Raw genomic sequence first — 16,217 nt, forward strand, 5'->3', positions numbered from 1 at the left:
GTGTGGTTATGGACGGCACTCTGCTGCAGCTGAGCCATCTCCATCTTCAGGCTTTCTTTAATGTAGTTTTCAATCTGTTAAAAAAAAAAAAAAGTTCAGTTTAGAATTTGGTCCAGGAGATGTCAACATTACTATATCTCTGGATCAATAAGTGGAACATCTTTCTCAAGTTTTCCCTAATTTGAATGGCAGTGAAAAGCTCGATGTCTTTCGTCAATGCAGACACATGGAGCCAGATGTTGGTGGTTAGACTGGGGGGGGGTGGGGGGGGTTCAGTTTGGAGAGATGGACAGATTTTCACTGCGGTGGTTAGACTAGGGGGCTGGGGGGGGTTTGGAGAGATGGACAGATTTTCACTGAAGGAGGCCTAAAAGAGCTCTTTCATCCTTATCTCCAAGGACAGAGAAATAGGAAAGAGATAGTGTTTCAAGTTGGACAAGATCCTTTATGTGGATTATCCCAAATCATCAAACCTTAGAAGACATGCTTTACATTTTCAACTATCTGTAAAACTCTTAATTCACCTGATCTAACCAATTAATGTTAAGATAAAAAAAAATCATGAAGAAAAAGACAGAGACAGGTTCAGCATAACACATAAAAAACTGATTTCAATGGTATGATCTACCAAACCTCACACCACATTGCTAAAAAATAGTAAAAATGTTAATGTTAGGATTGAAGGCAGTGTCATCAGGACAATTTTTTTGTCATCTGCAAAGAAGATTATTTGTGTCTACACACCCTATTTAACTTGTGACAACAGTTTTAATTTTGTTTTTCTAAATACGTTCTTGCAGTTATTGATGAAACACTTCTTGGTTTCAGAGGTTAGCTTACGTATGCATAACAAAACAGCTATGCATGTTAAGGCTGGTTTTTTGTCTCGGTGTTGCTCTAGTAGGTTTGTGGTGCGTGATGGTGGCCTCTCTAACACAGATAGTTCTCTAAAGTACAAACACAAGTGCTATAAAACCAATTGTTATTTATTTTTAAGCGATCACAGACTCTGAGATTCGTTGGTATGGGTGTTACGTTCAACTGCTGCCAGTAAACCCTTCCATGTGTCAGATACTGGACCTTTAAGTAAACTGCTGAGTCCTCAGCTTCTTTGCTACTTGGTCTCCTTGTGTCTTACATCACTGTTACCTCATGTGAACTTATTAGATACAGGAGGGAGTTGTGTGTGTGTGTGTGTGACTATAGAAAGCCTTTTGTTTTACAGATCTAGTAAATAAAATTTGATTCTATTTCAAATGCCAGCTACAAAGTCTGGAAAACACACCAGGATGATTCAGCCCTGGTGCAGAAAGAGAGACTCTGAACCATTTGATCTGCTATTGTTGGGGTTTTTTCTACTCTTGCCTTGGCTCATCAATGGCCTGTGTGAGAGCCCACTTCTCGGGCGAGTGAGTCGCAGCCAAAGAAAATCAGTGTCAAACAGAGCAACATCACATGTGTTGTTTCCTCAGCAACATGCAGTTCCCATCCTGCAAACCTCAGATACAGCGTCAGAGCTAGTAGGAAATAGTAATGATTCTAAAATGAGCATTGTTCTGTAAAATCTTCAATGAGCAAAAACAAGGCTGAGTAGTTGATGTTCAGGTGATTAATTCAGTAATTTAGCTTATAACCTCAGAAATTAAACAGCTAACTGTTAGTCAGATCTAATAAAATTTAACTTAAATATGAGTAAATATTTCCCTACTCAAGATTAATTATGCAACAACAGCTAAACACTAGCAATAAAATGTCTTTTTTCATTTTTCTGCAGTAAATATATTTTCGTAACTGGCCGTGAATCCTATCCTGGACAGTGAAGCGTTCTGTGAGTCGACTTATAATGCAATATCCTCTCTTTTGTAAGGAATATGAGAGTAAGATGTTAAACCAGTTGGAACCAGATTTACGCCCCCCCGCCCTCGACTGTGAAGAACATACAGCTGGAGCTAGCGTCACTTCAATATACACACTTCATAGTTTCACTCATGTTGTCCGAGAGAAAACGTGGCTTTCGGGATACACAAAGCCACAGGGATGCTGGGTTAGCCTTTTTAACAAACCAAAAAAAAAAAACCAAAATACTGCCACCAATAGGTACCTTTAAACTGTGGTTGGACAAAAGCGGTAACCCTTAGAGAAAAAGTACCAGGGGGCAGAAATCGCTGAGGGAAACTGAGCCCTTCATAAATAGTTCATTTGAGAGTTGAATTCCTCTGACTCACGCCAGAATCTGATGATCATAAACGGAAAAGTACCGCAGAGGACCTGAAATTACACAAACACGACCCAATCATGTTAAAATCACCACATTGAGGCTGTAAAATAGGTCCGTGTGGGTGTGAGTGGGGGGGGGGCAGCGGGGGGGGCAGGGTATTTAGATGGTTTCTAAACTTGACTCGGCTTAAACAGTGCAGTTGGTGATTTGGAGTAAGAACCCAGTGTCAGCAATGAAAACAATACTTGCCTTTTGTTTTGTTGCCAGAACTAAAAAAGAATATGTTTTGCCATTTTTACTTAAATTGGATTGGAGTGCTGAAATATGTGAGTAAATAATGAGAGCAGAGAGGTTGTGGTGGTGGACCCCGACAGGAGGTTCTGATGTCAGTAAATGGTTCTCTGTGGAATATAATGTCACTATTTATAGTTAACTCGATACTGGCACCGATATATTTTCACTGCCGCTGCTGTTCTCTGTCCTTTTTTATCAACAAACAAGAGTCAAAAAGCCCAGAGAATGACGCATGTCATTTGACTTGACTTAAAAGGATTTTCAGTCCAGCACAGGCCTTAACATAGATCCCCAACAATAAAGAGTTTACACTGAGGTCAGCTTAAGTCATACATATGTTCAGTGTTCTTTATAGAGCAGTGTTTACCCAGACTTAGCTGAGATTAGCCCAACATAAGCCACCAGTCATACCAAGCCAAATATGGCTTAAGTTTTAAAGCCCGGACATGAATCCAACCCAGGGTTTGTGTCATTTGTCTCTGTTTGAAATTGTTACATTTTCCTCTTCAAATAGAAGAAAAAAACCCAAACCATTATCTCTGCTTGTACTTAATTAAAGAATAACCAGTAACATTTATTTTCAGTCAATCAAATCAAATTCAAAGTTTCTAGAAGTGAGTTTTTTGGAGGTGCTATTTGCCGTTCTTTCCCAAAGCAGCTGCTCTAGATCATAAATGCCCCAGTTTTGTGATCTTTTTTGATTAAATGGACTTTTCATCATAGAGAAGTGTTTGGATAAAACAGGACAAACAGAAATTCACTCATGCACACGTTCAAAAGTTTAAAAAATAACCTTCACTTGAAAAGCAGAGAACATGAAAAGCCCTCTGTGATTCTTCTCCTCTGTCATTTTTACAGATTAGCGCCAATGTTTACTACTCTTTCTGACATTTCCCATTCAGAGAGGCTTCTATTTCAGAAGAAGGTCTTGATCTCTGACTAAACAGCTGCCATGACTAACTCTGCGCGGTGAGAGTGGAGAAAAGCTAAGGCCTGGACTCTGTGACTTATCTGTGTGTGTTACTTTATACGTCATGTTTCTGGGTTGCATCTTTTGAAAATTCATTTCTGTCTAAAGATCTAAACCCTTTCAAACCCCAGAAGCCCCGTCACGAGCCGCATCTGACCACTGCCAGTAGAAACACTAACGCTTTCTTATCACACGCCGACAATTACAGGTGATTTGACACCACTCTTACTAACCTGGGCCTATATTTCACTCTAACACAGTTTTAAAAGGGAGTTAACCCTGACGTACCGCTCCGCCGTCCTTCAGTCTCATGTACCAGAAGATACAGAAGACTGGGAGAGAGCTGTCCACTGTCAGCGGCCTGTTTGTTTTTAAAAGCACCTTGAAATAGTCCTTAGGTCGTCTGTCTTACACTCTGTCAAGATTAAGTGAGTAACAACTCACGGTTGACCTCTGCGACCTTCACCCTGGTGGCCGACATCCAGACGTTAACTCAATTGCTGCCACATTTTTTCCCCCCCTCTTTTCACAGAATATCAGTCAGGAGTCAGACTGGCCAACAGGCAGCAAAATTTAAAAAAAAGAAAAACATTTGTTTTAGTGGGAAAATTATCCCAAATTTTAGACGTAAAAACTTCAGTCACTCCACATCCTTCAAGAGTTCTGCGATAAACGGTTTAAAGAATGATGATGTCTTTGCTGATGTCGTCATGTTAGGAAGTGAAGGACACTTTTCAGATTTTTTTTAAATGAACCCAAATCAAAATATATGGACTGAAAAAGACAGATTAGGATCAATTTTTAAGATAATTTTAAGCTAAAATAACTGGCAAAAATAGCTAGAAAGTTCAGCTAACTAAGCACATATTTTTTTAAAATGTCCGGTGTGTCTAGAACTGATGTGTTTGCTCGGGTATACAATTAATCATAATACAATTAAGAAATTATAATTAGGCAACATTTGAAATGAGCTAAGATATAGAGACATTAATTATAATTGTAAAATATCAGCAAATTTTGTTCTAAGTCCTGAAAAAGTAGGTTTAAAAATGATTCACATTTTTAACTATTTTCTCTGTCCAAACTACCCATTTATTCTTAAGAGAATTGTTCTAAACTATAGTAACTGTCAGCCTTACATGAACAGCTAGCGTTTCTGTGCATCTATCCAAATTCAAAAGATAAAAATTTCAACAAGTAAAGCAATAAATCAGCTACTGTAACCATTGAAGATAGATTGTGACATGGATGAAACATGAGCTTAGCATTGGCCAGTTCTGATCAAAACTCCTCAACCAGTGAGGTGGAGTCTTATGAGGTGGTCCGACTTTCGACACTTCCTCATTTCTCACTCTGAACTAATGATTCCAGATCCCTCCTGAAAATCTGTTTTGAAAAAGAAAGAAAAAAAAAAACCCAAATCCGAGCCGCTTTCCCTTTTTTTTCTGGATCATTCATTTGTTCTTTTCTTCCCTTTGTCTCGCTGTCAAGATGTTATTGTCTGCACATCAATCGGGTTTCCATTGCAGAGTTCAAAAGACAAACCAGGCCTGTGTGTGTACACAACCTGAAAACAAACCAAGTTATCCTCTGAGTAAATCACTGAGTAAATCAATGGTTGCTCCGTTGGAGGTGGCCAAGATAGTTTGGCAACTGAAAAAAGTACACAGACACACACACACACATACACACACACAGACACACATACACCATTCATTCACATCAAACGTCGTCTTTCACAATCGTACCATCAACAGGGCAGTAAGGTGCAGTTTGAAGGGCTGCTGAGTCATTGCTGTGAAAAAAAAAATAAAAAAAAATGTAACATAATGAGAAAATAGCTCTGTGCCAAATGATTCTGTTAGAGTTTGTTGACCACATGTTCCATTAAATCACCGTCCTGTGGGAACAATTTCAAGAATCACAAACTGTAAAATAAAGTAAAATCAAGTTTCAGGGTTTAGTGTCTTATAATTATAAATGATAACTATTTAGCTTAGCGAGAGCTAGCCAAATCAAGGTACAGAAGTTAAATAAAAAACTTAAAAAGCATCGAGAAAATTGCTAAAACTAAAAGTATAAAATTTAGAAAAACATACATAAACTTGACATTTGTCTGAACTCGTCGTCCCTCGTGATCCCCAGTAATATTTTCTATAGCCAGAAAAGGAACCATCTCCCGGGCAGTTTCACACAGAGCACCTTATTAAATACAGTATATTTACTGTCCTGTCCAACGGGTACCTCGACCCGATACCGCGATCACTATCAGAAACATCACGTGGCCTCATTTGATGTTAAATGAAAACAAATACAGTAAAGTAGAGCTGAGCCTCGCATGTATATTTTTACAACCCCTCCAATTTCAGCCCTGCTCTCTGAAAAGTTAAAACGGTTCCCCCGCCTCAAAATTACATCAATTAATTAGGCGTATCAACCCAAGTATGGGAGAGGAAGTCCTTGTGTTCGAACTCAGACATGGGAAAGCGTAACAAGAACCAAACAAGTAAACAAACAGACCTGGTCATTTATCCAGAGGGCCGCGGTGGTCAGTACCAGCAGAGGGGCAGCGAGGAGATGCTGTGACGCATTTGTCCAGCATGGGAAGCACTCCTCAGGGACACATCCAGGGCAGGAATGTTCACCATGATGACATTTTTGTGTGTCTGCCCTCTTTACAACGTCCACCGCAAACCGCAAACCCCACCGTCCCACGGAGGGTTCATGGTCCACGTCCAAATATTTGAGGCAACGTTGTGTGGATGTGTACCCCTCTAAACATCACAGCAGGAGATCGCGGTGCCAAAAAAACAGTGTAGAAGAAAACGCATTTGGACATGTTTTCTTAGTAGCCCTTTAGTCAAGATAGAAACATCAGGACCTGTGATGTTGTATTCTAACCCTCCCAGTTTCTGAGACCAACTGGCTGCAGCGTCAGTTCCAGGTCAGGTGCCAGCGCTTCTATCTATCAACCCAAACGTCCTTCCTAATCAAAACGAATGGGTGTTTAATGACAGAGTCTGTTTGCGTCAACGTCACGTCGGTGTTTATCTTTCTCCCCTAACATCCCAAACTTCACATTAACTCCACAGTTTATAAACCCTTTTACCCCACAGTCTTCCAGGGTTACAATCACCGACCGCAGCCGTTCACTTTTCTCACTCTATCTTCATCGTGTTTTCTTTCAGCCTCTGCTTTCCTTCACTTCAATCACCAAAGATGGGCTGACGCTATCGCATCAAATCCAGATTAAGTTACCTATGACTCATTTTCTTTCACCCCACTATTGGTTTTGCCGGTGCTGGACCCCGCGGTGACCTATATATCACATTAGTGGCTCCACATATGAGGGGTTTTTAAGTAGTGGTGGCGGGACATAGTACCCGAGAGTGTTTGTGTAAGTGCCTGTGGAGTTGAATCGAACATTAGTCTTATCCATAGATGTCTAAACAGTTTCCAAGATGGGCCAAAGTCAAAGAAATCTAAAAAAAAAACAAAAAGAAATAACTTGAATTTAGGGTGGCGTCGGAAAATTATTAAATAGTGTAATTTAAATACAAGTCACAGAAAAATAGAAAATGAACTGTAGTATACTGTAATAAAGTTTTGGAGCAAGAGCTGAAAATATAGCTCAACTATAATTTTGTCTCTTGAGAAGCTTAGGGTAACTACAGTAGTAGTTTGTCAAAATAGCTAAAACAACTAGCATAAAATACCTTAACTATATACTGTATAAAATAATAACTAAATGTAAGTCAACTAATATTTTTCATATATTTAAATGACCAGTATTGCAAGAGATTCTACAGCTTTTCTGAAGAGAGTAAAGATCAGTAGGAGAATTAGGCTTCAGTAGCTCAGCCTATATCCCACATGGAACTCCTTTAGTCCGACCCACGGTTCAGGGATCGCAGTTTGTAGAAGAGGATAAATCCCCCGCTGTATTTAGTGATAACGCAAAGTCCTTTTTTTGCTACTACTGCATCACTGCCATCAGATCTTAACTAAATGATTGATAAAATACTGATAACAACCATGTTTTTGGGTCTGTATTACTGAACACTGCTGGCTGCGATTAAGCTCTCACTAAAAGATCTGCAGGATAAATATACTTCTGAATCATCAATCTATAATTAGCAGCAGCACGCCTGGGAATCCGACAGCTCAATTTGTCTAAAAGACTTTTGTTTTGGGATAACTAATACAGGGGAAAATAAGGCAACCTAGAAGAATGAGGATGGAGTAGAAGAAGAACAAAATAAGAATGAGGATGGAGTAGAAGAAGAACTCTGGAGTTGGATTTCTTTGACTGGATTGTTTTTATGGTTAAACACATGAAGAAAAAAAGACAATTTACAACTTGACTGTAACTTATTAATTATTATATTCTGACAAGAACACCATCAGAGAACATCACACACAATCCCTAAGGCAAAACAAATGAACTCAGACTAACATTTGTTTTATAACAAACACCAGATTCCATAGTGAAGCTAGTGCCAAAGTGAATATTTTTATTTGTTCTACACTAAGGTGATTTATTCCCATTTAGATAAAAGATTCTGTCTACAAATTTTCAGATTTTCAACAATTGAAAAAAGATTTGGAAGTTCTTGGTGCTTAAGAGTTTCTCTGCCATCAATTCTGTGACTCTCGCCAGGACCAACTCTGAACAAAATCAGAAAAATTGCAAAAAAGAGTTGGGTTTAGATTTGTTCTATTTGTTGGTGACTCTCGTTACAAAAGAATTCAGATAGAAATGGTTTCGATGGAGTGCCGTGGGATTAAAGTTCTTCAGTGCAAATGTACATTTTCAGGGATTTCCAAGTCTATTGACGCTTATAGTCCCCTTAGTTTTGTGCTATGCTGAGACCGGATGTGGAGACTATACATCTCTTAGACGTAGACATCATGGATCATCACAGAAGTGCTGTTTGAAAGCCACTGACAGGCTGTCACAGAATCTTTCCTCCAGACAGTGAACATCCCGTTATATCCTCTACAGACCATTAGTTAAACTGAAGGGTCATTAGATCCAAATGGAGACTCATGTTCATGTCGAACTTGATATGAGCGTGACACAGACTCACACAGGCAGACACGCAGACCTCTTCTCCGATTTGAAGACTGCTGCAGAACATGTACTTTTAAATAAACACCAAGAGCCATTTGTAGTCGTTTGTATTCTAGCTGTAAACACAGACATCCATCTGTCCAAGCCCTGACAGATTTATGAGTCGGTTCCTTTTAGGTTCGCCGTACGGCAGCACATTTTTTCAGGCAGTCTGTCTGAGGCACTCTCACTTTTGGAAAGAACCACCTGTAGAAATGGGAATAGTAAATTGAACCTCTTTTATCAGCTGCTCCTTTTTCGGGTCATTGCAGTGGATCATCTGTCTCTATCTGACTTCATCCCTTACTACTCTGCTGTTATACAAACCATCTGCAAGAGTCTCCCTGGGTAGCTTCCTCTTTCCTTTTCAACATTCTTTTTTACTGTACCTATTCTCTTCATCTCCAAATATCCAGACCCATGAACCTCATGTGTCAAGCTGTCCATCGCTGTTGCAAGCAAAAACGGATTTGTCGATCATTTCCGATATACCTTCGGCCCTACCTTGAACCCATCTGTCCCTCAGACTGCACACCTTACCATTGTTTTTCTGTTAAATATGTAATATGAACTCACTCGCTTTTCTGCCGCTCTAGAATCAGTATGAACATGACATCTTTGCAAAGTCAGAAAAGGACTATTTAAAGTTTTATGATTTGAGTGCCGCTCCTATTGGACCTGTATTAAACTTTTCTCTTCTGGCAATTTGGAAGTGACAGTGTCACATCTGCAGATGTTGTTGTTCTTGGCGGTCCACTGCACACTAATGAAAACCTCTCACCAAAGCCTTCAACTCTCTCTCAACTCTTTCAAATGTCTTCACGAGGTGAAGCTGATTAACCTCATCCCTCTGCCGTACCTTGTGTGCCATTCAGCAGACGTCTTCTACCCTCCACATGTCATCTGGTCCAGATAACTTTCCATTCTTTATCTACTTTACGGCTACCTTTGCTTCCTCCTCACTAATCACCTGCTTTTATTCTCATAAAAGGTAATGGTTTCAGGTGGTACGGTTGTGTTCTTTGAAGATGTCCCTGTTAGAGGCTCTGATTAGTGTTTGTTTCAGAAACAGTGGGTCAGAAAACCTGGTGTTTGTGGAACCAGATGGTCGTGGTGGTAAACTCTCTTGTAATTACTCCGCAAACCTGGTGTCCTTCAGTTGGTGAGGAGAGTTTTAGTGCCTTTTAAGACCATTGTTTAGTGTTAATGGCCCTAAACTTCACTGTTGTAATTCACTGCTCTCAGTGAATGTTGTTTGGCCACATTGATGTTGCTGTTTCTAGCAACAACACTGTGTTTTTCTTTTTTTTTTTTGCAGCTCTGGTGGCCACTTAGAGAATTCTGTTGAGCTTGGAGGAACTTTTAGCAGCTTGTAGCATTTTTCCCACGGAGGTGTGTGGAGGCCAAACCAAAACAAAGATTCAAAAAATGATATTAGAAGTGGAGTTTGCACTTGTTTCTGATTATTTGCTGGTCAAATTAAGGGCATGAGCAGAACTAGCTACATTGATTTCTTGTTTTTTTTTAATTTAGGAGCAGAATCGACATTTATTGCTGTAGGTGTTTAGATATGAACAGTTCTGTACTATTACTAGATTCAAGCAATTTACTGGGTTCCTATAAAAAGAAGATCGAACCAGAGAAGTTTGGCCCGAAAACTAACCAAATCATCTGAGACCCATGGTTGGATTTGTCCAATCACGAAAATCACATTTATTTTCATTACCTTGTGTATTCCAAATTTCAAACAACCAGTAAATCATCCCTGCGAGACAAATTAAATGATTACTAAAGATTCTTATCCGGTTTCAAAGTCCCTCGTGCTGATTTTTATAAACAAGGTTCTGATTAAAAATTGTATTAAAATAGAAGACAATATTGGCCAACAGTGTGACTTCAGACATCGAGTATTGAGGAGAGCGAATGAAAACAAAGAGAGGAATGGTGTTAACGGCAGAATCGATGCGGAGGGTGTTTTTAATTACCCTCGCTGAAAAAGACAAAAGGGAAAGGTCAACAGTGGATGATTTTTTACGAGACCTTGTGACTAATGTGATGTAGTGTGCTTTGAGGATGTAAGGTTTAAACAGAAACATCAGGAGCTAACAGCTTTTACTGTTGTTTGTCCTTCACATGTGCAGTCTCTGTGCCAACTCCTGTGGTACCGAGCGTGGAACGTAAAAAAGAAAATAAAGGAACCTGGCTGGGTTCCCAGACAAGGCAAACACAGATCTGGACGCAGTTAGTTTGTGTTGTTAGAGCACATATACAGAAGTAGTGATGTACAGGACGGGTGCACACGGACGTCTTTATTTCAGTCTGGTTACTGCGAGCAAGACAAATGAAGTGCCTCACCAATCATCAGAGCTGAACTAATAAAGTTGGACACGCTAACCCGCGCCACTGTCCAAACCACCCACAGAAAACAGACAGACAGTAATCAGGCTGTCACTCTGCACAGCTCCTGGCTGTCTACTGCAGGCGGGTCCAAAATCTGGCCCAGGGGCCAAATGTGGCACTTGGACATTTTTATGTGGCCCATAATTTTCTTAGTAAATTTGTCAGCAGAGAAAACCTTTTTGTTAATTAAACAGGATTTTTTTTTTCTTTTTTTTTTCTAACAGGATTTTTTTCTTTTTTTTTTTTTTTTTTGGCTAGCATGAAATGTGGAAACATTATTTCAGATTATCCTGGCATGGCTTTCAAGTTTTCACATTTGGCTATGTGCTTTTTTCAGTTTACTTTTGGCAACTTTTTTTAACATTTGGATATCTTAACTTGTGCTACTCACTTTTAGTAATGTAGTTTTTTTTATTTTTTTTATTTTTACGAATTCCCTTCTATAAAAAGTGTAATACACTGGCTTCCAAAGTTTTAATACCAACACCATTAGTACACAACTAAATTATAGTTTTAAGTATCAAAGACTGAGCAGATGGCCCACAGATTGTTGTAACCCTACCCTTCCATTAGCATGTGTGTATCTGTAGAAACTACATTTAAGCATCATAGTGATTTCTAGCCAACATCTTTCTTTTCTTTCCCAGTCACTGAGGGACGGGGAGATTACATAAATAACTGAGGTCATTCCCGTAAGTGACGAAGGCTTCATGAACAAGTGGCTCCCATCCCAGCACCACAGGCGCAAAACAAAAACAATGAAAGTGATCATCAGTCATTTGAAGATCTTTCTGGGCCACGGTGTGAGGGAGTGAAAGAATTTATCTTTTAGCTCATTATCTCGCGCTGTGTCCCTATCTTCACCTAGTGGTCTTTCTCCTCTTTCCAATTCACGGTGCGGTCATCTTCCCTCCTGACACGTCCCTGCTTTTTTTCAGAGTCTCAAACTCACCCTCTGATTGTGAGTCTTTTGTTTCTTGTATCAGAAATCAAAACAGGCGTCAAGCTGCTGTGGTTGAACACTTCAACAGCAGAAGGTGAAATGACTGTGGAACTAACTGGAACGGTCCCCGGTGTTGACAAAGGCGCCCAATCAGGACACAACATCTGTGGGGGTGGTGGGGGGGGCAGTTATAGAGGCACTGTGGGGAGTGTTGGCCTTTAGAGACAGCTCTGGAATTCCTTCCTTTTCTGAGACGCAGCAGATTGGGAGCAATAATTGTCAGATCCAGCTCACAGTGAAACTTGGACGGACATAAAATGAAGCATTTAAGCAACAGCATTAGTACTTAGAATTCTTCTGCTCGCTGCCAGAATCAGCAAGACAAAACATGCGGGTTTCTCACTGACACATTTATTGTGGGTTCACACTGTGTTAATGTCCTGTGGTGTTCACTGTGAGGCAGGTCAGAAATTAGCAGCGGCGAAAGGGTGAAATTCTGTAAAAAGTACCTGGAAATGGGCTTGAAAATGACACAAGGGTCTTTTAACACCACCATTAAATAGATGATAGGAAATGCTAATTGTTAATGATGTTTCGGAAACTCTTTTCTGAAATCAAAAATGTAACAATGTTCCAAAAAAAGTGTTAATTAATATCGGAAATGAAATTGGATAAAAGCAGAATTTAGGACCGCTGCTTAAAGTGGAGAATTAAAAAGAAAACAACTCATATTTCTAGGTTTCTGAGTCATTTAAAAATGGACGTATTGACTCAAATGTGGCCAAAAAATTCCCCGAACATTTTTCAGTGGGTAAACTTTCGTCCAGATGCTGAGGCACTTCCCCCTGTATGCCAGGAAAAGTTGATTTACAGCTTGAATGAAACTCAAGATCTAAAAGAAAAAAAAGCAACTGATACGAGTGAGTAATTTTTATCATGGGTTCTGTTTATCATGAGTCTTTATAAAACCTAACCACAACAGAGATAAGGCTGGTACCAACGCTGTTCGGTGGAGTCGGTGATAACGGCGCAGCCACTCGCCCACTGACTGTGACTCACAGTGACTTTCATGAACTATGTTTTGCTCCGTCTGAGCCATAATTATCTCATATTTGGCTCATAATCACTCAGCCTCAGCAGTGGCACGGACACAGTCATGAACCTCAGTGTTTATGCCCAGAAGAACATTATTACACTCTGCTAACAGCTTCCTGTGCTTTTCCCTAAAATAATTTGTTTTTCTGTTCTGAATGCAGCGTGGGTTTCTTCACTTTCTGTACAACGGCTGCACAACTACAAACTTTGTGTGGTGTTTTTGAATCAGAAACACCAAACTTTGTGTGGTGTTTTTGAATCAGTGTGAATTCACCTCATTTTCCATAAGGTATTCTTATAGGGAACCTAATCCAAATGTCCACTTGAACCTTACATTTACTTTTGTTTCCGCCAATTTCTCATGCCCGACTGACAGGCTGCAAACCTCTCTCATTCATAATACCTGTGGCCACCAAATGAAGAAGGATTTGCCCCATTACTGCAGTAAATGCGCTCAGGGGTTCAATGGAAACACAAACGCGTCAGAGGAAAACCCTACACTCATTCCACACATGAAGCGGCGGGTGCCGGGCTACAAGCTAACGGCAGCGTTTTCAGACGGGCGTCATAAATCCTACATCTGTTAAACGCCACATGTATAACCTTGTAATTAAAGGAAAATAAATCTCTTCAAAAGTAACCACTGGAGAATGATCGACTGAAACGGGTGATGGAAAAGGAACCGCGTGCTTGTTTTATAGCTGCCATAAGGTAAATGTGACAGTGGAGGTGTACGGCCAAATTAGGGGGAAAATTTACAGCTTCATTCATTTTTCCAACAAAGTCAGAGGTGTAGAGTTCCTGGAGGTCGAGAATTTAAAGATATGAAGAAAAAAAAACCCACCTCATCGCTGCTAATGTTCCTCTTTAAAAAACGCACCTCATCGCTGCTAATGTTCCTCTTTACTCTGTTCTTATAGGCTGCGTTTTTGGATCCATGGGGAAACCCTACATCCTGGTTGTTGTTGTGTTTTTGTTTTTTTGACCAATTTGACGATTGAAAGATTAATGAAAGACTTTACATAAATTAACTAATTAATTAAGGTGATATTAGTTACAGGTCTGGGGGCTTGATTTCCAGTAAACTCCAGTAAACTTTGACCAGATTTCAGACAGGATGAATGTTGCGGGAGACTGGTTTTGGTACTTGGACTTTTGACAAGAGGATTTGTCAAAGTCACTTGGTGTTTGGTCACTTTATTCTTAAAGACAATTACAATATAATTTGGGTTAAAAGTTCAAGTACATTGTTCATTTTGCCATAGCTATTTTCTATACTGACCCCATGCATTTATCATTTTCCCTGGAAGTCTAATCACACCATCATTTCCTTTTCTTTCCAAAGCGATTTCACGAGGTAGTTTCTGGTCTGCGTCGATCCTGAACTCCACAGCTTTCAGGTCTGCTTCCTCTTCAGTTGGCCTGCCCCAGGTTAAATGGCAACTTTTCTGGAGGCCGTTATTATGTCGTCCCTCGGCAATTGCTGTGATCCTCTTTTACAGCTTTTGAGGTCATGAAGGGGGAACTTCGTATCCCTCTGAGCATCCTAAAGCTTTTCTGCATCATCCGATTGTTAGTTTTGGCCCACGCTATCAGTGAAAATAAACCCTCTTGGAGGAGTTCACCCCTTAAAATAGATAGCTCTCGCCTTGGACGCTCAGTCATGCTGTGTGGCCCCCTCATGGTCTTAAGTAGAGAAACATATTCACTCTTTCACGTCCAGCGCTCCCAGTATGGAAGGGAAACAAGCTGCTGCCCACATGTCGCCACATGTACGTAAACGGTTTTTATGCAGTCCATTTGTGTTCGCTGAGAGACAGAATGATGGGGATTCTTGTGGAACAGGACAGCAACCGTAGGTTTTCTTCCTCTCGTTTTCCTATGCAGCTGAGTTTGAAGCAGAGCGTCCCAGAGAAACATTGCTTTTAACCTTTCTACTGTCTCCACCGAGGAAAAGAATAGGATCTATTGCTATCATCCACGTGAACGGATGCGTAATTTGGCTTCTTCGGCTGCGCTCCGTGCCAAGGTTCTCCCTGACGGTGAAATATTAGAAACGCTAGAAGCGCTGTTCTCAGGATGTGCAGGGAGATAAGGATCTCTGAGGAGAACCAAAGCCCAGCAGCTACAACAACCAGCACTTACAACAATGACAAGTCAAATCCAATTTCTCAAATCCAATTGTTAAAGACTCTCAGGTTCTGAAAGCAGGGGTTTTATTTGGACATTTTCAAATGTTTTTAAGGACTTAGGAGAGAAAAGGGGTCGGAACAATCATTTAATGAAATGGGTGAAAGGTGGCGCTCACACTGGGCAGGTCTAACAGCCATCGCAGGTTCAAATGTAGAGGCAGAAACTGCCCAAACCAAAATACATCGACCTGGTTATTGATACCAACCTGTCTGATTACTACCTCCTGTCTCCTGCAGTCTATAGGGTTATAGTTGTTATAATTCCTCCTGAATGCAGTCTCGAGATCCTTGTGGTAGGAATATTAAAAAAAAAAGAAGGAAAGATATTTTCTACCTGATTTCGTCACGTCTTCTTTATTTGGATTTATCACAGTCTAACATCTAAAGCAGATTCAGACAAGGCCAAGCCTGGGGCCATCTACTGGTTAATGTTGCAACATACTTTCACTCAAGTATATTAAAGCACCAAAATATTTTTTGAGGTATGTTTTCTTTTAATGTTTTTAGACTGATGGAGGAATTAAGTATTAGTAAAAGATCAGCTTAGTTCAGTTTAACCTCCATTTGCCTGATGATGTAATTCCTGTTGTGGTTTTATTTATTGATACTTCAGTGGTGCTGCTGCCTTTATCAGTCCCAGACAGAAACCTCTGGATAAGAAGCCGGACTCATTATTTCACCTCGCTCCTTCTCTTCTCTTCTCTTCTCTGCAGCTTCTATAAATGATGCGAAATAGATTGTTTCCTGTTGGATTTTGTCTGTAACTACCGACCCAGGCAGCCTCGCGGGCTGACCACTGAAGTAATCCTTAGACAAACACAGGTCACCTTTGACTGGTCAGGAATGTTATCAGGGTCCATATACTTCAGCCTGCACCCAGGCAGGAAAGAAGTCAGACTTGAAATGCTTCTCTTATAACAGCTGTTTGCTGCATCACTCTTAGCTGTCCAACCACCATCACCACCCCCCCGCCGTCCCCCGCCCCCCCCCAC

At 40.3% G+C, this 16,217-nt stretch overlaps 1 protein-coding gene across 1 annotated transcript in view; it reads right to left on the reverse strand.

Moving 5' to 3' along the window:
* Window positions 1-2: 2 nt before the first annotated feature.
* Window positions 3-16,217, reverse strand: part of LOC107989936 (angiopoietin-1-like) — a gene marked incomplete at its 3' end in the record, with an annotated part of 22,254 nt that continues 6,039 nt past the window's right edge. The window contains exon 2 of the mRNA XM_017040902.2: window positions 3-74. Within this exon, the coding sequence (XP_016896391.1) occupies window positions 3-74 (72 nt within the window). The remainder of the gene's footprint in view (window positions 75-16,217) is intronic.

This window comes from Cynoglossus semilaevis, chromosome 18, assembly GCF_000523025.1.
Source record: "Cynoglossus semilaevis isolate Cse_v1.0 chromosome 18, Cse_v1.0, whole genome shotgun sequence".
NCBI lineage: Eukaryota > Metazoa > Chordata > Actinopteri > Pleuronectiformes > Cynoglossidae > Cynoglossus > Cynoglossus semilaevis.